Below are 23,793 nucleotides of genomic sequence, written 5' to 3' on the forward strand. Positions count from 1 at the left end.
GACGTTTGCAACTATAAAAGCTGAACAGTGTTTACAACCTTGCTCTGCACAATTAGCTGAACTATACGGACTTGCTAAAGACTCCTCTGCTAATATCTACACAGATTCAGCATACGCTCACGGAGTCTGTCACCTGTTTGGAGCAGTTTGGAAACTGCGCGGGTTTCAAAAATCAGATGGTAAACCTGTTCGGTATGGGAAACAGATTATGAAGTTAATCTCAGCCATGATGCTTCCACATCGATTGGCCATTATCAAGTGTCCTGCTCATCGAAAAGACAACTCCATCACCACGATGGGAAACAATACGGCAGACGAAGCTGCAAAGCACGCTTCAGGTTTCAAGGTCGCCGTCTTGGCCCCAGCTGTGAAGTTGGAACCATCTGTCACACCCGACGATATCACACTAATGCTAGCGCGTGCCAGCGCAAGTGAACAAAACATGTGGGAAAAAAGAGGTGCTACAAAAGATGGGCGAGGGTTATGGGGGTCACATACAGGCCTGATTGTCGCTCCAATCTCACTTTTGTCTCTGTTGATTCCAGAGTGTCATAAACCAGACCACTGTGGGCGAGATGAGGTGGTGCATCGGGTACAACAACAGGGTTATTGGGCGCCGTACCTGCAGGCATTGGTGACGGATGCGCTAAATCGGTGCGAGATATGCTCGCAAAATAACATTCGAAAAGGTATTGTCACCCCCACAGCGCGAATTCCTGTCCCGGAAGGCCCGTTTCGTCATCTGATTTTAGATTTTGTGGACATGTTGGTCCCGGTACACGGTAAGCGCTACCTTTTGGTGGTTTTTGATCATTTCAGTCGTTGGGTGGAGGCCACTCCGTCAAAAGACATGGGGGCGGGAACAGTCATAAAGTTCCTGGTCCGTGAGGTGATCCCTAGGTTTGGCTTACCATCCATCCTTTCATCAGACTCGGGACCAGCATTCATCAATAAAGTCTAAGAGGGCGTCCTGCGTCAGCTGGGAATCAAAGTCCGCCATGGGAGTATTTACACTCCCTCCAGTCAGGGAGGGGTGGAACGAGTGAATGGCACGCTTAAGGCAAAAATTAATAAGATTTGTGCATGTACGGGTTTACGGTGGCATGACGCATTACCGCTGGCCCTAATGAGTTACCGCATGCAAGCTCATCGGGTCACACATTTGTCTCCTCATGAAATGTTAACAGGTCGTCCCATGCCGGGCCCCCAGTTTCGGGGTCCTTTCAAAGGACCCCCGCTGGAGCAGTTGGAGAAGGAGCTGCACAGTTACATGAAACAGTTGTCTGCTATCCATAAAGCAATTTATTTTCAGGAAAAAGCAAACGAGCCCAAGCAGGTCTCGGTGGAATCGGGTCCAGTGGTGCCCGGGGATAAGGTGTACATCAAGGAATTTCGGAGGAAGTGGAACACTCCTAGACGCCGAGGTCCCTACACGGTAGTCCGAGCCACCCCGACTGCGGTCCAGGTAGAAGGAAGCTTCGCTTGGCACCACCTGAACCATTGTTCATTGGCAACTACGACCAACAACTGCAAAACGGGCCCTGGGGACTGGTCGGACTGTGCAGCGTTCTCAAATGACCAGCCCCCCAGAAGGGGAAGTATCGCCTGGCATGCATCTGACAAAGATAGTCCTATCAGGGCAGATTCAGAGTTGTCGCCCGATGATGTTTTGTCTGAAGTTCCTGTGGTTTCTTCTGTTGTTCGGGACAGTAATGTGGACATGGGCAAGTCAGCCAACCCGGACCCGAAGCAGCAGCCACTACGTCGTCCCATCACCAGGGCCTTCTCAAGGGAACAGAGGGGCGCCAGCTCAAAGACGGAACGCCGACCTCAGTGATCAGGGGAAGTACGATCCACATGCCAAATGCCATTATCAGTCAGGTCTCTTGCCGGCATGCACCCGCACACATCTACACACTACCCGTGACTCGGTATTTCAGACAGATGTTGCCCTTATGGCACAACGTCGGCGAAGGGTAAGATCAACTAATGGGAAAAATGTAGAGGGGCATAACATTCCAGTGAATCCTGGGATGGATAATAAAAGCGGTGCTCAGGGAGGAGAGGCTTTGGGGTCCAGGCTAGACCCTCTGGATACAGAGTTAAGTGTTTATGTCACTACAGCTGCAACTGCCAAAGAGTGGAGATTTCCTTTTGTTAAAGAGGGGCCCACTCCCCCTCTAGCTGTGGTTCCTGCCCAGGAGCCGGACAAGGTTGATCCTGTAGCAAACGCTGCTGCAAGCCCACAGGCAGAGATAGGTAACCGTCAGCCAGTACCAGGAGGACTGGGATATGAACACTTAGCACATATAACATCATTAATGGTTGACCAGGTATGGGCTGCTGCATGGAACACACTGGAAGGTCTGTTGGAGATTGGGAAGGTTGTAAGTTTGTACCAGACCACAGATAACACCCCTGTTGTGAATAAAGTTGATTCTATACCTGAACCGCAGCCCACCGCGGTTATCAATGGCCATCCTGACAATAAGGTGGTTGAGTCATTCACTCTTCCCCCTCAAGGGTTAGATACTTTGGTAAATAGTTATCATGATAAAACATTAAAGGGGGGGGAGGTCAAGGATGTCAAGGGGCAACCGGAAGTACGAGGGTTTAGACCTAGTGAAGATTACTTATGGAAGGAAGCGATGGCCAACACTTGGTATCGCTGGGCTTGGCTGTCAGTAAAGGAAATGACATCGGAGGAATGCATATGGTGCTCAAAGGCGCCTGGAGCCCCTCCGGTTGTTGTCCCAGATAAGTACAGCTCTTGGGAGTGTGCACAGGAACAGCGCCGAGTGTGCGCAGGGAAAGCGTTCAAATCTACAATGACGAATGCTTTCTTCGGGCTCCCAATGTGTGGTATAAAGTGTAGATTACTTTATGGGGCCCAGAGGATGCATGGTTACCTGAATAAATATAGGGGTTACAAGATCCAGGAATTGTGTGAACCTTACCAGATGGCAAATACCGCCATGGCCCCTCCCACGGCCTACAAGGTGGACTATAACGCCACATACGAGTGTTTTGCCAGCGGAGGATTCCTCCGGCTAAATGGGACAATGGTGGGAAACACGACGGTAAGATGTAATGTCACATGGGTACTATCATGGTTTCCAGAGTCTGGTATGCCTTCTCCCTTCATAACTAAAGCAGTATGGTTTGAAAACCCGGAGCCCCCACATCAGGACTGTCAGAATATGTCAATCACGGTTCCAACCCTGTTTTGGTTCGGAGACCAATCACATGCGGTCGCTGATGGTTTTTGGTTGTGCGGAAACGACCTGCTACGTAGTACCCTACCCCCCTTTTGGGTAGGATTGTGTACTACTGTTCGATTAAAGGTGCCAGCCATGGTAATATATGACGGCGTCAAAAACATGCTTAATTTAAAACAAGACAAGGGCACGCTGCATAGGGGTAGGCGTCAGGTCTCAGGCACCCATGGGGTATATCGGGACGCCATTGGAATCGCTAAAGGGATCCCTGTAGAATTTTCGGCCAGGGATGAGGTAGTGGCCGGCATAGAATCTATATTACCATGGATCACTGTGAATAAGAATGTTAACTGGATAAATTATATATATTATAATCAGCAGCGGTTGTTTAACCATACCATCGAGGGTCTGAGTGCACTAGGAGAACAGTTACATGAGACTAGCAGACTCGCGTTACAAAATAGACAAGCATTAGATTGGCTTCTGGCAGATAAGGGAGGGATATGTCAAATGTTCGGGGAGGACTGTTGCACTTTTATTCCAGCTAACACAGCGCCAGATGGTTCCTTTACATCTGCCATGGACGAGATAATACGGGTGGGGAGGGAGGTGCGAGAGCATGCTGGGAAGAGCGACTGGTCTCTTAATTGGTTGGACCAGTTAATGGCTGACTGGAAAAATGTGTTGATAAAGGTGGGAGTTGGGTCAGCTTTGGTTCTGATCCTTCTTTTCTTGTTTGGCATGTGCATCGTTCCCGCCCTGAGGAAAGCATGGAGTACGAGTCTCAAGAAACAGACCTCTGTCATCATGGCTGCCCAATTGGTCCGTACTGAATTGGACCTGTGACGTCTCAATAAAACTGCAGTCGGTTGGACGAAGGGGCGGTAGCCAGAAAAGGGAAGGCTGGTGACCCAATGCTCCTGTTTGCCTCCGGACTGGAAAAAGACTCTATCTTGTGTTATTCACGTGTGGTTTTTGTAGTCAGTAATCTTCTGTAATAGGTTATCCTTGTGAAAAACGATTGTAATGGAATTTCTTTGTTGTGTGTGTATGGTTTTTTTCTGTCATAGTACTTAGAAGGTCTCCTGCAGGGGTTCACTGGCCTACCTGTGCCTGAGTGTCAAGTAAGATCAAAAGTTACCGGTGCTCGCCAATGTAAACCAATAAACAAACAAACAAACAAGTACTATCACTAAGTAAATAAACATGATAATAAATAGAAAAGGAAACTTACAGTCAGTGTTTATATGTTCATGGTTACAGATGAATAAAAACAGACTGAGTTAGCATCTGGTCTGGTTAAACTGGTTAAACTGGTTAATCTGGTTAAACTGGTTAAAGTGGTTAATCTGGTTAAACTGGTTAAAGTGGTTAATCTGGTTAATCTGGTTAAACTGGTTAAACTGGTTAAACTGGTTAATCTGGTTAAACTGGTTAATCTGGTTAAAGTGTGTTTGTTCCTGAGGGGGTAAAAAGTGATAATGGGGGGCGTCAGAGTCCAGGGTGTGTGAAAGGGGGGCCGAGCAGGGAGAGAGTTCAGCATCCTGACAGCCTGGTGGACCAAGCTGTCCCTCAGTCTGCTGGTCCTGGTCCTGGTCTTGGTCCTGGTCCTGAAGTCTCCATCCTGATGGCAGCAGGCTGAAAAAGCTGCTGCTCTCATGATGGTAGTCATGGAAACAGGAGGACGACTTCTTCAGGACAGGGATGATGGTGGTGGTTTTGAGGCACGTGGGGACGACAGCCTGGCTCAGCGACATGTTGAAGATGTCCATGAAGACATCCGTCAGCTCCCCGACACAGTCCCTCAGCACGCGACCAGGTCTGTTATCAGGACCAGAAGCTTTGCGAGCATCGATCCTGCTGAGTGTCCTCCTCACACTGTCCAGCATCAACACCTGTTCTCCAGGAGAGGGTGGAGACTTCTGTACAGGTGTGCTGTTGTGTGCCTCAAAGCGAGTGAAGAAGTGATTTAGATCATTTAGCAGAGAGGTGGAGCTGTCACAGGTCTGCAGGGGGTCTTGTAGTCCATGATGGTCTGTATCCCTCACCACAGGCTCTGTGTGTCTCTGCTGTCTCTGAAGTGATGAGCTTTCCTCCTGCAGTCCTGCTTCTTTACCTCTCTGATGCTGCATCACCGGTTGGTCCTCGCTGTCCTCAAACCCTCCTCATCTCCTGCTCTGAAGGCAGCGTTCCGAGCCTTCAGCAGCCTCTGGACCTCCCCTGTCAGCCTTGGCTTCTGATTGGCCCGAACAGTGATGGTCTTGAGTACTGTTACATCATCAGTACACTTGGTGATGTAGGCAGTGACGACGTTGGTGTACTCCTGGAGGTCTGTGTTGTTGTTGCAGGGGCAACAGGATTCTGTGATCTACAGTATCAAACGCAGCACTGAGATCCACCAGAACCAGGACTGATACTAGACCAGAACCAGGACTGATACTAGACCAGAATCAGTATTCAACCTAATGTCATTTAACACTATGACCAGAGCTGTTTCAGGGCTGTGATGAGGTCGGAAGTCGGACTGAAATTTATCCAGATTTCCACTTTCATTTAAAAAGCTGGTGAAATACAACTTTCTCAGTAATCTTGGAAGTAAAAGAGGTTAGAGACGGTCTATAGTTGTTCATTATAGAGGCGTCTAGTCCTTTTCTTTAGGAGGCTTAATAGCAGCTATCTGTAGTAACTTGGGAAAGATGCCTGATGCCAGCGAGCTGTTAACTATCAGTAGGAGACCACTTTCTACTGAGGTACAAACTCTCCAGTATCGGTACCAGTATGATTCTTCTCCTGAGTGCTGATTTATAATACAGTCTAGCTAACCTGCTCTTGTCTCCCTGGAGTCCTGTGTAACACAAACATGATGTTGGCCCTTGTGACATTCTGGGATAAACTTCTACAGGTGGAGAAAATGACCACCGTGTCCACATGAATTCATCTCATCATGCTGCTGATGATGCTGCTTTCACAGGGGTGATACCGGAGCCGTGGCCTTCAGGGTCCAGTCGTACAATCTGCTTATTTTCTAATAACTTGTTTTTCTAGATTACAGGAACAAGCAGGTTTTATGATGATGCTGGTTTACTGGTTTTAAAAGTGATGAAGATGATTTCTGAACCTCAGTGTAATGTTAGGGTGCGTCAGTGTGTGTTTTCTAAACTTTTGCTTTTACTACAACCTAGGGGTGTCTATGCTCATGTGGGACCAGCAGCTCTTATCCTTCCTTCATTTCCCACTTGTGTTGTTTATGAGTTTTTTTAATCTGTGTGAATTTTGACCCTTGATGTGATTATAACTGTGTGAAGGTGTTATGGTAAATTTATTTATGCTTTGTGTGATTAATAAAAAAACAAGTTTTTCTTTTAATCAAAAGAGGGGAAATGTGGAAGAAATTAGACTTATTATGCTCTATATATAATATTATAATCACACCTATAATTACTTCCTTTACTATATTCATGTATAAACTGTATTTACACTGATTGTTACTATATTACACTTTTTACATTGTACATTTTTACTCTTCATGCTTTTATTCTCTTTTAAGGTTTCTTCTCTTCATGTACAAGCTCTGTTAAAAGTTCACTACGAGGGTAAGACGACCTTCATCTGGTCCTTCCTCAGACCCTTAGTCAGATCTGCTGAGTGAGAATATCAGCTGGAATCCAGTCAGAGTGTTTGCAGCTTCATGTTTTCTTGTTGGTGTGGATCTGCTGCTCGTGTGAATCCTCCCACAGTGTTTCATCAGAGCTTTAACAGTGTGTGAGGCCCTCTAGTGGACGTTGTGGAGTATTGCGTTGTCTTTGCTCCAAAGGTTTTTGTACAGAGTTTTGCTGTTTCCTGTCACTGTGGGCTGCAGAGCACAGTAGTACACAGCAGAGTCAGACACTGCAGCAGAGGAGATCTCCAGATCCAGTTGTTTCTGTTCTTTAATCACTTTAAAAGACAGTCCAGGAACTGAAGGAGATATTTCTCTTCCTGTTCCTGCGTGAGAGATCAGGAATTCTGGTGGTTTTCCTGGATATTGTCGATACCAGAAGAAATAATCAGTACCAGCAGCTGGTGTTTTAGAGTAAGTGTAGGACAGAGTAACAGAGCTTCCTTCTAAACTGGACTCTTCATTCTTGACTGCAGTGAGTTCTTCACAGCTGACACCTAAAGGAAGAGAGAAGTCAAATAACTGAAGAAGATGCAGAAAATCCAGAAATGGATGTTTTAAAGAACCAAACAAACCTGTTAGAATGACTAGAAACAGCAGAGTGAATCCAAATGTCTGCAAAGACAGCATGTTGAATAAAGGTGATGTTTGTGGTTTGTGTGTTGAACTGTGTTGAATGTGGAAGTTTGTGTCTCTTCTATAATTCAGTAACAGCTCAGCTCCTCCCTCAATCTCTCCGTCTCCTCTTTCATCTGTAGTTTCTCTTCTCTCAGTTACTCTTCCTCCTGGTTAACAGTCTGGCTGCTTCATCTTCATCACTCTGATCTCAGGAGCTTAGATGTGTTATTGATGTAGAACAGGGTCCTCATTTATTCATCATGTTTATGCACAGATCTGTGCATGTTTAGTGCACGAGGACATTTTCCTGCAAAGTGTTGAATTTACCAACTTGTTGTGATTCTTGGAAATGTTCATGTAAGATCAGCTCTGACCATTCATACACACATATTCTAGTAAGAAAGTAAAGTTTATTTATTGAGTCCTTTTACAGTCAGAAAGAGCTGCAGGTAAAGAGTGAAACAGACCCGAAAACTGAGTCCCATCATCACCAATAAAAGATCAAATAAGAGACAATAAAATAAAAATACGTACCTACGAGAGCTGAAAAGAAGCAAATCACAGCCAGTGTTTCCATGTTTCCAGAGGAGAAATGGTGGACCTGGAGTTCAGGATGAATTATCTGTGAGAGGTTTTGTGTTTGGTCTGATGTTCACAGCTGCAGTCAAACAGTAGGAGGAGACTCATGAACCTGAGCTGCTTTTCTGCTCAGCACAGTTCTAGTTTTATCTGAGTTAGTGCAGCATTTCTGTCAGCTCAAACCAGTCTGACATGAAGACTGATTACCACAGAGCTCTACAGCCTGGAGAGGAGAAAGTGTGTCATCCTGCAGGTGTCTGAAAAAAGCTGAGAGAAAACCATAATGACTTTAAATTATTACCTCCACCAAAGTAGAGGTCATGTTTTCAGCAGCGTTGCTTTGTCTGTTAGCAACATAACTAAAAAAATGGACAGATTTTAATTAAATTTTCTGGAAATGTCAAAAATAGAAAAGAAACAAGAGATTAGATTTTAGGGGTGATCTGGATCAGGATGCAGGATTTTCTTCTTTTTCTAGGGATAAGTTTACCATCAGATTCTGGCTCAAAGTTAATGTCTAAAATCACTGGGAACACATTACAATGGCTTGGTGGAGGTCTGTGGTCTCTGAGTGATTTTAGGTTTTATTTATACATTCAGATTAGCTCTCAAACGTCTTGTAATTGGACAAAGATTAAATCCCTATAAAGGGTTAAACATTAGTTTCTAAGGTCATGGGTGTTATTAATTAAATCATATTTAGGTAAGTACTACGGTTAAATTATATTTAAGTAAGTACATTTAAGTAAGTAATGTTTCCAATACAAAGCGGAATAAAAGGTGGACTTCCTCTTCTGCTGCCGGAACTTCCCAGTGTGACACCAACCGGAAGTAAACAAGCCGCTAGCAGCATCGTTAGCTTTCCTCGTGTGAGGACGGAGCAGGAAGACGGTTGTGTTGTCGTCTCTCAGCTGAATATTTCAGTGTTTCAGCAACAATGTCTTCAGTTCAGCATCTGAGAGAGTTTATCAGCGAGCGACTAACTGCTGCTGCTGAAGAAATATTCACAGAGTTTGAAAAAACCATCGTCCAGTACGAAGAAGAGATCGATCGTCAGCGCAGACTGCTGGATATCACCTGGAATCCACAGATAAAGTTAATCAGAACAGGTATGAAACACTGGGATGGTCTGAATGAACTAACACATGGACTCATGGAGGATCCTGATCAGAGCTCTACGGTACATTTAGTTTAGATTTATTTGCTTTATTTGTCAGGGACCATGTAGAAAACCTGATCCACAAGGTAAAGATGCTCTGTAGCAGATTCCAGCGTTCTCACTAATTCCCATCTGTAGTCCACGTGGCAGCATTTAGTTTTAGACTGAGAGGAAAATGATGCTGCAGCTGCAGTTTCAGGCAGAAACACTAAGAGAGACGCTGAGATGCCACTGTGGGCTGGTTGCAGACGTTTCACATCTCTACCACCCCAATGCAGATATTTGCAGGGACGTAGTTAGCAGGAAATAATAGAAGCTTTTCACTGTACTTCAACACTTCTTTCTTTCTACGTTTTTACTGACATGTTTCTGTAGTTACCGTCATGTGTTGCTGCTACTAAGAACTTCATGGGTAAATCCAGAGTAATTATGAAGCTGTTGAACAGTAGTTTCCTCGTATTTACCCATTTGAACTAGCTGCAGTTACCGGGTAAGTAAGTGAACTTCACATGTTCTTACTGGGTAAATACCTAAAACTGACTGATAATTTGGTCCTTTCAGGAAAAAAAGCTTCATTTTCATCTTTATTTGGGGAAGATGATGTTCCCATTTAAAATGAGTGTGTTTTGTAGTGATGGGACTTATGGTTCTTTGAAACGAGTCGTTCATTCGGGAGTCGTCACTTCAAAGAGTCGTTCAAAAGACTGGTTCTTTTATGTTTTACATTATTTTAAAAGAGCAGTGTTTTAATCCTAAAATAAAACATTACAATTTAAGGCATATTAAACATATTAAACTTTTCCATGCAGCAGCCCACCTGTGGAGGTCTGTTTGGTCCAGCAGGACCTGCCAAAGATTTCATGCAGTAAAATAAGCCAACAAGCAGATTTCCAGCCAGATAAACACACTGATGAAGTCACAAAGTCTCCTCATCAGCTTTAACCTGGACTAAGAAAATGTTCCTCATTGGCCCAGTTTACAGCTGTTTCTGAGCTGGACCAGGACAGATGTGGACAGATGTGGACAGATGTGGACGGTAGCCTACGTGTACAGACTAGTTTAGCTGAGCAGCAGCAGTACTGAAATATCCACCTGTCACTTTAACACAGCACATAAAATGAAGTGGTATTTTCTCTGTGGTAGCAGGAAATCCCATATAGACCCTGTATGTCCAAGGCTGGAATAACCAGTAGCTTTTATGTTTGGGCTGATGGGAGATGGAACAGTACAGCAACAAACCAGGTGGTTGTTTGCAGTTGCACCAAAAACCATGTGATATGATCGCTGTGACACCGTTCCAGGTCACATTATTGGTTTTCCTTTACACTTTACAAAAAGCTTCCCGATCGTTCCCCATGACCGGCTAAAGCCGGTCTTTAAATGCCGGGTCAGCGAGCCAAAGTTGTGGGACGGAACGTGGCTTGCTAGCATCAACATACTAGAGCTGTTCCGACACCACGCATGCACACAACAGGTCGGACAGCAGAACCGATCGAGGCTTTCAATGCCGGCCCAGGTCCTGCCGTCCTGCTCACACGTATATATCAGGACTGGATGTCGTCACTAATTTCCTGAATCAATTCCATTCACAACAACCTATTTCAATTCAATTTCGATTAAATCTGATTTGATATCGATTCATTTATACCTGATTATGTAACACCACCTGTTTTTCTTCAATATTAAAGATGATCTCAGTTAACTTTTTAATATATAAAACACTGAGTGCATCTACTTGACAATCAAAATCAGTTATCTGGCAGTAATCAGATTACTGTAATAATCTTATTTTATTTTAATAATTAAAATAATAACATTGGTTTGTCAAACCCAGCCCATCCATCCGTTCCCCCATCCATCCTTATCCGGGGTCAGGTTGCGGGGGCAGCTGCCTCAGCAGGGAAACCCAGACTTCCCTCTCCCCGGCACATTCACCAGCTCATCCAGGGGAATCCCGAGGTGTTCCCAGGCCAGCCGAGAGATGTAGTCCTTCCAGCATGTCCTGGGTCTTCCTCGGGGCCTCTTTCCGGTGGGACGTGCCTGGAACACCTCACCAGGGAGGCGTCCAGGAAGCATCCTAACCAGATGCCCGAGCCACCTCATCTGGCTCCTCTGGATGTGGAGGAGCAGCGGCTCTACTCTGAGCCCCTCCCGGATCGCCGAGCTTCTCACCCTATCTCTAAGGGAGAGTCCGGCCACCCTGCGGAGGAAACTCATTTCGGCCGCTTGTACTCGCGATCTTGTTCTTTCGGTCACTACCCACAGTCCCCAAACTGAGAAAAACTACCAAGAGTCTGGAACGAGTAAACGTATAAAAAAGTTTATTTTTTAGGAACCCTAGTAATTAACCTAAACTAAAATCTTTCTTCATGTTTTTCATTTGTCCCTTTATCCCTCCAGAGGTTCCACATCAATATGTCTACAAGGTGGATGAAGCTCTTCAAGATGACCAGCAGCTGTGCAACCAGAACTCAAACCTGGACCAGGAGCAACCAGAGTCTGCTCGTATTAAAGAGGAAGAGGAGGAACTCCTCAGCAGTCAGGAGGAAGAGCAGCTTTGGCTGAAGGATGAAACTGTGAAATTTCAACAGCTCATCCAGGGGAATCCCGAGGCGTTCCCAGGCCAGCCGAGAGATGTCGTCCGTCCAGCATGTCCTGGGTCTTCCCCGCGGCCTCCTCCAGATGGGACATGCCCGAACACCTCATCAGGGAGGCGTCCTGGAGGTATCCTGACTAGTAGGGCTGCAGAATTAATCCGATTTTGGCCACAATTAAATTCACCTGATCGTCAACGATATTTACATTCAAAGTGCGGCTCTGCTGCATCTCTGATCACGTACATTCTCACCCTGTAGTCTGCCAACCACCAGGAGGCCAACGCAAAGCCAAAGCTTCATTAAGCTGCCTAAATAACAAGGGCGCAGTAACACACCCCTTTAACAGCCGGCAGCTGGTTGTACTCAGTGCCGCCAACTAGGGCTGCAACGATTAGTCGACGTTAGTCGACAATAAAAATAGTCGTCAACGAATTTAGCCGTCATCTATTGTCTGCAAAAAAAAAAAAAAAACTACAGAGTGAGACATCGTCTTCTTTTTTTATCTCTGCTGAGAGTTGCGCATGCGCAATAAAGTCCGCCAGAGGAAAAATATGGCGGCGAACTAGGGAGCAAAACGGTGGCCGAGGACGTCAAAAGTCTGGAACAACTTCACGTTAAACTTATAAAATAAATTAAATACATGTGAGGTTTGTAAAGCGGACCTTGTGTACGACGGAAGTACATCTGCAACGCTCGAATACTTAAAGAGGAGGAATGTCGGACTTACATAACAACCTCATGCAAGATTTCAAAGCTGAAAGTGAAATAAGATCCATTTATAATAATCATGAGATTCATAATCCGATTGGTCGACTAGTCGTTTTAATAGTCGGTGACTAATCGACCATCAGAATAGTTATTAGTTGCAGCTCTATTGCCAACGTAGCGACTTCATCACTGTATTTAGCGAGTTTTCATTCACCTCTAGCCATTTCTTAAAAAATGACTAGCGACAAATCCAGCGACCCCCCCCCCCATCACCTCCCACCCAGATGCGGCCAAAGAGGTATCCCCCAAGATCAGCAGCCCCTCATCAGCCCAGCCACCCCGGTTCCCGGCCCCCAGGGCAACCAACTCCCCTATACACCCCCAGCGGCGCCCCAAAGGAAGAGGGGTGTGAGGTGTCACCATTGTCCTCCTCTTCCACCTCCCCGCTCATGACTGTTTGTGGTGAGTGTGTTTTTTGCAAGTAAAACTGGGGGGCAGTGACCAAATTGTGCTGGGAGCAAGGTCATGTTAGTAGTCACGCCCTCTACACACCACATGACATGCCCCCCAGAAGTTGTTTGTGTGTTATGTTGGTGTTTTGATCTCTAAGTGTAATTTAAACCCACAGGGTGCAGCTAAGGAAGCCACTTGGGTGGTCCCCCCCGGCTACACCCTGCATGACGTGCATGCCTCCCACATCCCTATGTGTGTGTGTCTATGTGTATATGTAAGAGAGATAGAGAGAGCGGGGAAGAAGAGGGGTCCAGTGATGTAAGTCCGAAGGGAAGAGAACCTCCCTCCGGATGGTGAGCTGCTAGCAGCACTAGGCACCCCCATTCCCCAGGAGGCCCCCCAGGACAAGACAGGCCAGAGGCAGCCGCTCCCCATGACCAGGCCACGCAGAGACTGCAGCCAACGAGCCTCCACCGACCCCAGAAGACACCCACCCACTAGACACCCAAGGGGGAGGGTGAGGAGCGGAAGCAGAATAGCGGGAGAGCCCAGATCCACGGCGCACCACCCCCAGGCCCCCCCACAGGGTCATGTCATCCCACCCCACCTACTCACCTATGATCTTACACACTCCCACTCATCCTAGCATACGCATGCGCACACACAAACATCCAAAGCATAGACACACACACAACATACAAGCATCCCTGCCTCACACCCCAGCACCTCCCCCCATAATCCCCCAAATCCCACTCAGCCCTCTTCCAAACCCCTACACCCCTCCTGCTCCCAGGCCATACCCTGGGTCCCAGGGCGGCAACCAGACACCAGGGCATGCACCAACCCACACCATGGCAGCACATCCGGGCAGGCCTAGACACCCGGCACATGCGGACCCCACCACCTCGGAGGGAGGAGGACCACCCCCAGGCACCAGAGCCCAGAACCCCCGCCCAGCCTGCCCCGGAATAGCCCGGCCGCCCGGCCCAGGACCGACGCCCACCGACCCAGGCGCCACCAGTGGCCTCACTCCCCGCCACGAGGCGACTCCAACCGCTGGCCCCCACAGCCTATGACAGGGCCGGACCCAGAGCCACCCCCATCACAGAGCAGCCCGGTCCCGCACCACGGGCAACCACTAAGAACCCGCAACCACCAGTCACTCCCGGCCATTTTCCAACCCCCAAAGCAACGAGGTCACAGTCCTCCACCTACCTACACTAAGTGATGGAGCCAAGCACAGGTGACCAGAGGGAATGAGATTCAGCTAAATGGTTCTTTGAGGAGGCAGACATTGTCTCACTACTGATGTGGTCAACTAAGAGATTCCTAAACTGCTGAAAACACAGATTATTTTTGGTTTTCCAGTTCACTAGGATAGTTTTCTTTGCGATGCATAATGCTGTGTGTATCATGTGTGCAGAGTTGGTTGTCATATTAATGTCACCCAAGTCACCTAGTAGACATAGTGCTGGGTTTGCAGGAATATTACATTTAAACCATGTTGACATGTCCACACATACCTGAAGCCAGAACCTGCGGACAGGTGTGCAGGACCGCAAGGCATGGAGATAGTTGTCAGGTGTGTTTTCATTGCAGTGTGGGCAGATGTTTGATTGTGACAGACCCATCCTGAACATCCTTTGTCCTGTATAATGAGTTTTATGCAGAATTTTGAATTGTATGAGTTGCATATAACCAGATCCTCACATAATGCTTGCTCTACATCTAACCATGGTTCATCCAGACTGCTAGGTTTAAGCCATTTGGAGATATACTGCATCTTGTTAGCTAAGAAAACATGATTAAAGTCGGGTAGCTCCAATCCGCCTCTATCTTTAGTCTGTTGTAAAGTTTTTAGACTGATACGTGATGGCTTGTTTTTCCATAAAAATTTTGATATATGTAAGTCCAGTGACTTAAACTAGTTGAAGGATGGTTTAATGGGTATCATTAAAAACCGATAGTTTACTTTAGATAGAACCATCATTTTAACTGTGGCAACCCTCCCCATGAGTGATATGGGTAAGCACCTCCACCGTGAGAGATCATCCTCTATTGTTTTAAGTAGCTGGACATAATTTAGCTTTGTTAGTTCTGATAACCTGGGGGAAACATTTATGCCTAGATATCTAATGTTTCCAGACTGTATTGTAGTATTGGGTGTGTTTTGTAGGTCACAATTAATGGGCATAACAATAGTCTTAAACCAGTTAATAGAGTAATCAGATATTGATGAGAATGTGTTAATAAGGGGGATTGTCTGGGGGAGAGATGTCGGTGGGTTCTGGAGGAAAAGTAATACATCATCAGCATAAAGACTTATCTTATGTTCTATATTTTTGGCATGGATTCCTTTAATCTCTTTATTTTGTCTTATGGCAGCAGCTAGGGGTTCAATAAAAATAGCAAAGAGTGATGGAGAAAGTGGGCAGCTCTGTCTGGTGCCTCTCTGCTAACAGAAGATTGGAGAGGTTTGATTATTGGTCTTCACACATGCATTTGGGTTGTTATATAATATTTTTATCCAATCTATGAAAGATGACCCAAACCCAAATTTGTTTAACGTTGCAAATAAAAATTTCCAGTTTACTCGGTCAAACGCTTTTTCTGCGTCTAAAGAAATGACTGTGGATTCCAGATTATGTAGAGTAGAATAATCTATGATGTTAATTAATCTACGCATGTTAGTAGAAGAATGTCTACTTTTAATAAAGCCTGTTTGGTCAGGATGTATTATTAGAGGGGTTATTTTTTCTATTCTACTGGCCAAAGCTTTGCTAATTATTTTGAGATCTACATTTATTAATGAAATTGAACGGTAACTGGATGGAAGTGTCGGGTCTTTACCTGGTTATAACAGTAGAGTAATATTGGCTAGGTTCATATTTGAAGGTATTTTTTGTTTTTCCTTTATTTCTAATATCATATTGTAGAAAGTGGGTGCCAACGTTGTCCAGAATTCTTTGTAGAATTCTGCTGGGTAACCATCTGGACCTGGAGCTTTATTGTTGGACATATGCTGGAGAGCTTCATGGAGTTCGCCAACTGAAAGGGGGGAATCCAAGACCATTTTATTTTCATGTTTTAATTGAAGAAGATTAATGTTACTAAGAAATTTAACAATATTGTCATCTGTTGTAGTTAGTTGTGATGTATATAATGTTTTATAGAATTCTTTGAAAGTGTTATTTATCTTGTCAGGGTGGTGGCTGATGTTTCCTTCTGGATCTCTGACAGAGGAGATGGTTGTTTTCTCCTTGCTTGTTTTTAAAATTAGCCAGGAACCTTCCAGATTTGTTGCCATGCTCAAGGTTCTCCAAACAAAGTCTTTGCACCAAGAATTGCGTCTTTTTATCTATTATTTCATTAAATTCAAGTTTAGCTTTCCTTATAGCATTTAGTGTGTGTTCTTCTGGGGAGACATGGTAAGCTCCTCTAAAGATTTAATTCTGAGTTCTAACTCTGAAATTCTCAAAGTTTCCTTCTTTTTCTTATGAGAAGAGAAGGAAATTATTTTCTCTCTCATTACTGCTTTTCCTGCTTCCCAAAGAACACACGCTGAAGTTTCTGGCAAGTTGTTGTTTTCTAGATATAAGGACCATTCTCTTTTAAAGTAGCTGATAAACTCAGGATCTTTAAGTAATGACGTATTAAATCTCATTTCATTCATCAGCGAGCTGCTAGTTAAGAAATAATCTAATCTAGAATAGGAATGGTGAACTGAAGAGAAGAAAGTGTATTCTCTTAATGTGGGATGGTGAGAGCGCCAAGCATCACAGAGACCAAAATCCTTCATGTTTCACAGTTTCTGAGGATTTCCAGACTCGATGAGCTCCTGTGGTACTTTGTTTGTCCAGTATAATGTTAAAATCACCTCCTATAATTAATGTGTTATCTGAGTGACCATAGAGGCGAAGAGGGAGTGAAAGAAGGAGGGATCATCTACATTTGGACCATATATATTTGCGATACATAACTTAACATTTTTAATAGATAAAGTAACTATTATAAATCTGCCTTCTGGATCTATGATTGTATTATCTATGTCAAAATTTAACCTTCTATTAATAAGAGTTGCTACTCCTCTCTGCCTAGAATTATAACAAGCTGAATACACGTGTGGAAACTAGGTTGTTGAGAGAAGATCTATTGTTGAATTTGATAAATGAGTCTCTTGGAGTAATATTATATCTGCTTTCATTTCTTGCAAACGATTAAAAATGTTTAACCTCTTTTCCCTTGTGCCAGCTCCACGCACATTCCAAGTGAGAAATGTGAGTTCGTTCATGAACCAACCACAGAGATGAGGCTATATGCATATTACTGAAGCGTGGTTGCGTGCATCCCACTGCTTCTCCGCATGCATGTGTATCTGCCAGCTGGTTGTGACAGAGATGTATGTGCGCTTGTGCTGTTCTGTGTGTGTTCCTGTGAATCATGAAAAGTGCGAATGTGTATATAATATAATGACAAGTGTTACCGTTAACCGTTAAAGGGTCGGAGAGAAGAAGTGTAAAGAGTGAAAAGAGCGACAGTGCCAAAGAAAAAAGTAATTTAAAAAACGCATCTGTGCTGAGAGCAGTGTAGTGGAGACGGGCAGTGGATTTACTGTTAACTAAATTATCTTTTATGGCAGTTTTAAGGATATAACATGATCTAGTGAGAAAACAGGAAAATTAAAGCACATACCAAGTCAGTAGAGCCACGGAGTGATGTCCGGGTCGCGGTACAGCTGTCCATTAATAAATAATTTATAAAAATAAAAAAAAAAAAAAAAAAAAAAAATAAATAAATAAATAAATAAATAATTTATCCACTGCGATGACAGCGCGAGCACCTTCACTGATGGATTTCTTCCTGATGGGAAATAGGACTTTCCGTCCGTCCAGAATCTCTCTGGGATATCGTTCATTTACGAAGTTGGTTCCCTTCAGTTCGCGGCCCTGGTTCTTCACCTGCTCCTTCTGTTTGAAGCTGACGAACTTCGCTACAATAGATCTTGGTCTGCTGGACCCGGGTTTCCTCCCACCGAACCGATGGACTCTGTGAAAGGAGATGTTTTTCACCATTTCCTCCGAGAGCTTCAGGTGGGTTTTGATGAAGTTTTTCACCGGGGTCCTCCTCCGTCTGCTCTGGAATCCCTGCAAATACCAGGTTCTCTCTCATGCTCCGTGCCTGCAGATCGATCACCGTTTCCTTCATCTTCTTGTTTTCTTCTGAGAGACGGGTCAAGCCCTCGGCGAGTGATTTTTACCGACTCTCTGAGACCGGCATTTTCTACAGCCAGAGTTTCCACCTGCTTCTGGCTGAATTTAATGATTCACGTAGCACCTGGAACTCCTTGTAGAGAATTTCTTCCAGGCTCAAACGCGCATCAAAACTACTGAGTTTCTTATCTATAGAGATCAGAACATCTGTTGAGTCATTCCCCGGTGGTGAAATAGCTCCAGGTGAATCCTCATTTCGCTGTCTCTTGGCTTTGGCTTAGGTGGAGGGGGTGGACGTGTTGTTTGGTTTCCCCATGACGATAACAACGATCTATAAAATCTGTCAGGCTGGCCAAATCCTCCCCGCTGTGCTCCAGAGTGTACCTTTTAAAGACACTATTTTTCTACTTTAAAGAATATTTTGATTAGGCTGGCACAAAATACAATTGATTGAAAGCATAAATGTTTGGGCGCGCCTAGTTTGAATCTGCCGTCTCCCCAGAAACTACGTCACCTACAGCATTAGCGTCACTTAATGGTAAATGTATTTGTTGCATTATTTGTCATCTATAGTAAATTAAAGTTTAATTTTTCACTAAAATTGTTTCCACATAGTTTGTCTATAACTAAATAAAAACACCTGTTTTTCCAAACACGGTGAATAATCCTGATTAATAAATGTGATTACAATATTGATCAAAATAATCGTGATTATTATTTTGGTCATAATCGTCCAGCCATACTGACCAGATGCTCGAGCCACTCTTGGAAAAGAGATTTTTAGTCTCAGTGAAGCTTATTATGGTTAAATAAGTAATAATATAAATATTAAGTCCTATTTTTTCTTTTTTAGGAACCCTAGTAATTAACCTAAACTTAAATCTTTCTTCATGTTTTTCATTTGTCCCTTTATCCCTCCAGAGGTTCCACATCAATATGTCTACAAGGTGGATGAAGCTCTTCAAGATGACCAGCAGCTGTGCAACCAGAACTCAAACCTGGACCAGGAGCAACCAGAGTCTGCTCGTATTAAAGAGGAAGAGGAGGAACACCTCAGCAGTCAGGAGGAAGAGCAGCTTTGGCTGAAGGATGAAACTGATCAGTTTTCAATACCGGCTGCTCATGAGGAAGATTGTCACAGTGATTCAGAACCAAACAGGGACCATACACCCTCTTACAGTCCTCCTGCAGACCAAGACTCAGGACCAACAACGTGTGCAGATACACAGCCAGAAAAGAGCTGTCTAACGGAGACAAATGAGAACGTAGGAGAGACCTTTCTGTTAGAAAGTCATTGTAATGAAAGAGATGAGAAACAACATTCCTGCAAGTTCTGTGGGGAACAGTTTAAAACGAAAAGTAAGTTAACTGTTCATGTAAGAACTCACACAGGAGAGAGACCGTACTCTTGTCAAACCTGTGGGAAATGTTTCAGTCGCCAGTGTGCTTTGGTGCGCCACATGAGGATTCACTCAGGAGAGAAGCCGTATTCTTGTCAAACCTGTGGGAAATGTTTCAGTCAAAATACTCATTTGGTGAACCACATGACAACTCACACAGCTAAGAAGCTGTATTCTTGTCCAACATGTGGAAAATGTTTCGGTCGCCAGGGTGCTTTGGTACGCCACATGACAATTCACTCAGGAGAGAAGCCATATTCTTGTCAAACCTGTGGGAAATGTTTCAGTCAAAATACTCATTTGGTGAACCACATGACAACTCACACAGCTAAGAAGCTGTATTCTTGTCCAACATGTGGAAAATGTTTCGGTCGCCAGAGTACTTTGGTGAAACACATGACAACTCATACAGCTAAGAAGCCGTATTCTTGTCCAACATGTGGAAAATGTTTCGGTCGCCAGGATACTTTGGTGAAACACAAGAGAATTCACACAGGTGAGAAGCCGTATCCTTGTCCAACATGTGGGAAATGTTTCAGTTACAAGAGTACTTTGGTGAAACACATGAGAATTCACACAGGTGAGAAGCCGTATTCTTGTCCAACATGTGGAAAATGTTTCTTTCGCCATGATGCTTTGGTGAAACACATGAGAATTCACACAGCTGAGACAGATAAATAGTAGCATGAAATTACTCATCTAGTTTCATATTGGACGTACTTCTGTGGTACGCAAGGTCTGCTTTACAAATCTCTCATGTCATTAACTTATTTTATAAGTTTTGTGAAGTTGTTGCAGAATTTTGACGTCCTCTGCCTCTGTTTTGTTTCCTGGTCTGCTGCCATATTTTTCCCCTGGCAGACTTTATTGTGCATGTGCAACTCTCAGCAGAGATAAAGAAAGAAGACGATGTCTCACTATATATATATAGATATACATCTATATATCTATATATCTCTATATATCTCTCTCTCTCTCTCTCTCTCTATATATATATATATATATATATATATATATATATATATACATACATACATATATATATATATATTAGGGCTGGGCGATATGGCCTAAAAATAAAATCTCCGATTTTTTATAACTAAATCCGATTTCCGATTTTAATCGATTGTTTTCTTTTCTTTTACAAAACATAAATAAACTTATGAAAAACATTTGTTTATATTGATGAATGCCAGGAAAAATAAAGCATATGTCATAGCTTTTCCACCATATAAAACGACTTCATATCTTATATAGAAATACGCTACACAATGCATCCGTGATCTCTTTCCATCTGGATCCTTATCATACAGGATCCACTGCAGAAATAATTCCCCTGATGAAGGTTGTCTCTTAACGAGGGTTTGTGGGCTAAAGTTGACTTCTGCATCTCATAGAAAGCAGCATTTCTCACTGCAGTTATACAAACAGCTAAATCCCAGGCATGAGTAAAGCGTCACTTCACTGAAATCTGTCAGACAAACACCGTTCTGGTGTGGAGGGAAGGTTACGTCTGGTGCTAACTAACCATGGAAAAAAAATCCCGATTTTCATATAAATAAAACTCCAGAAATGAAAAATTCGATTTATCGATTTTATCGATTAATCGCCCAGCCCTAATATATATATATATATAGATATAGATATATATCTATATATATATATATATTAGTGCTGGGCAATGATTAAAATTTTTAATCGCAATTAATCACATGACATGCTGCGATTAATCGCATCGTTACGCGCAAAACGTCTCTTTCCTTTACAAAAAGGCCTACAGCTATAAAAAAAATAATGCGGTAAGTTTTGGTTTACAAACATCAGGGGTCTCCAACCTGCAACTCTGGAGCTGCAAGTGTCTCTCTGGACCTTCCACAATGCCTCTAAATATGTAGCTAAATGTTTTATGTTTTTCTTTATTTTAAAACCTTAAAAATGGAAATAAAAATGTGGTTCTTCAAAAATAACAAACATCCTATGGTGGCTCTTTATTAAAAATATATATTAACTTGCCTTTTTGAAACGTTTCGTAACATCTGCGTCTCTAAAGTAGTTTTATTTAGCTGTCTGAGGGAAAAATGGCTCTTTGGATTGGAAAGGTTGCAGACCCCTGCACCAAACATAAACAGGTTTAGCAGCAGTTTTCAGATAAAATATTTCTTCATATATAAAACCAAATATTTATGAGAAAGAAGGATGAAATGTTCAGGATTTACTAACTAAAAGGTAAAAAGTCAGCAGGATGGATTTAAAGCTGTGAAGCTGCTTCCTTCTAAACACAGAAGGAACAATATGTGATGAATATCAGCATCAGGTGAACAGACAGAAAGCAGGATGAGAATCTCACAGCTTCTAGATGGTGAGGAGAGAGAAATATTCACAATATGCACAATAACTTCCATCCATGCACCTTCAGTGTTTCATTATCCAGATTTCTGGATATAAATTCTCTAAACTTTCATTTTCAGCCTCCGCTACCGGGAGTTAAGGGTTAACATCTCGTTCCGGGTGTAGCGTCAGGTCTGTAGATGTAACTATAAACATGTGTGGTATCCACAGAAAGTCCAGAATCTCAGCTACCAGCTCAGTGAAACCATTTCTGTCACCACTAAACACACTTAAGACAACAAATTATTTGAAGAGCAGCCACACAAAGTAAAAAAAATATGTAAACACAAATGATGTCTCCCCGTGTCCACCCCACGGCATGAACACGAACAAACGACTCCTCTACTGAAAGCTCACATCTCACAGATCCCACAGCTGGAAGTTTCATCTTAATATGACCAAGATTCAGAGGCAGAAGAAGACCGATTTATGCTTCACGTTTGTAAAAGTCAGAAAGCATGTCTTACCTTTGCTGTCTTGCATAAATTAAAACTGCATTTATTAAAAATAATAATAATAAAAAAGTTTCCCGTCCAAAAATTACGACGTTCTGTCCATCTGCATGTATTTTGACAAAGAGAAACGTCAGTTCTTTTTTTCTTCTTCCTGTTCCAGACAGAAAACATGTCTTTATTTTAATAAACCCGCTCTCTCCTGATCACGTCAGACGCACCGCTGCAGCAGGGAAGAGAGACGTGGACGCCATGTTTCTGTCATCAAAGCCAGCGGCCAGAAAAAAAAATAAAATTAACGCTCGATTAAAAAAATTAACACCGTTAATTAAGCGCGATTAACGCGTTAACGTGCCCAGCACTAATATATCCATCCATCCATCCATCCATCCATTTTCTACCGCTTATGCGGAGTCGGGTCGCGGGGGCAGCTGCTTAAGCAGGGAAACCCAGATTTCCCTCTCCCCGGCCACATTCACCAGCGTTCCCAGGCCAGCCAAGAGATGTCGTCCGTCCAGCGTGTCCTGGGTCTTCCTCTTCCTCGGGGCCTCTTTCCGGTGGGACGTGCCTGGAACACCTCACCAGGGAGGCGTCCAGGAGGCATCCTAACCAGATGCCCGAGCCACCTCATCTGGCTCCTCTCGATGTGGAGGAGCAGCGGCTCTACTCTGATTCCCTCCCGGATCACTGAGCTTCTAACCCTATCTCTAAGGGAGAGTCCGGCCACCCTGCGGAGAAAACTCATTTCGGCCGCTTGTACTCGCGATCTTGTTCTTTCGGTCATTGCCCACAGCTTGTGGCCATAGGTGAGGGTGGGAACTTAGATCGACCGGTAAATCGAGAGCTTCACCTTTTGGCTCAGCTCCTTCTTCACCACGACAGACCGATGCAGAGTCCACATCACTGCAGACGCTACACCGATCCGCATGTCCATCTCCCGCTCCATCCTTCCCTCACTCATGAACAAGACCCTGAGATCTGTGAACTCCTCCACGTTTCAGGCCCGGCGAGAGCACTCCACCCTTTTCCGGCTGAGGACCATGGTCTCGGACTTGGAGGTGCTGATTCTCATCCCAGCCGCTTCACACACGGCTGCAAATCGCTCCAGTGAGAGCTGAAGATCGAGGCCCGATGAAGCCAACAGAACTACATCATCTGCAAAGAGCAGAGACCCAATCCCGAGGCCACCGAACTGGATCCCTTCAACACCTCGGCTGCACCTAGAAATTGTCCATAAAAGTTATGAACAGAATCGGTGACAAATGGCAGCCTTGGTGGAGTCCAACTCATACTGGAAATGATTCCGATTTACTGCCGGCAATGTGGACCAAGCTCTGACACCGGTCGTACAGG

At 44.1% G+C, this 23,793-nt stretch overlaps 1 protein-coding gene across 1 annotated transcript; it reads left to right on the forward strand.

Moving 5' to 3' along the window:
- The first annotated feature begins 8,086 nt into the window (after positions 1-8,086).
- LOC121645013 (zinc finger protein OZF-like) lies at positions 8,087-20,281 on the forward strand. The gene is made up of 3 exons (XM_041993286.1): positions 8,087-8,118; positions 11,781-11,956; positions 19,122-20,281. Exons 1-3 carry the CDS (start codon positions 8,087-8,089, stop codon positions 20,279-20,281), a joined length of 1,368 nt encoding a protein of 455 aa, XP_041849220.1.
- Positions 20,282-23,793: the final 3,512 nt, after the last annotated feature.

This window comes from Melanotaenia boesemani, chromosome 8 (genome assembly GCF_017639745.1).
Source record: "Melanotaenia boesemani isolate fMelBoe1 chromosome 8, fMelBoe1.pri, whole genome shotgun sequence".
Classification (NCBI taxonomy): domain Eukaryota; kingdom Metazoa; phylum Chordata; class Actinopteri; order Atheriniformes; family Melanotaeniidae; genus Melanotaenia; species Melanotaenia boesemani.

Bases quoted from the DNA above. Each gene is read 5' to 3' on its own strand.
- LOC121645013 (XM_041993286.1), top strand. From the start codon at position 8,087: ATGGTGGACCTGGAGTTCAGGATGAATTATCT. The intron at 8,119-11,780 runs GTGAGAGGTTTT...CAGTCAGGAGGA, and splicing joins GAGTTCAGGATGAATTATCT to AGAGCAGCTTTGGCTGAAGG. The intron at 11,957-19,121 runs GTATCCTGACTA...TTATCCCTCCAG, and splicing joins ATCAGGGAGGCGTCCTGGAG to AGGTTCCACATCAATATGTC.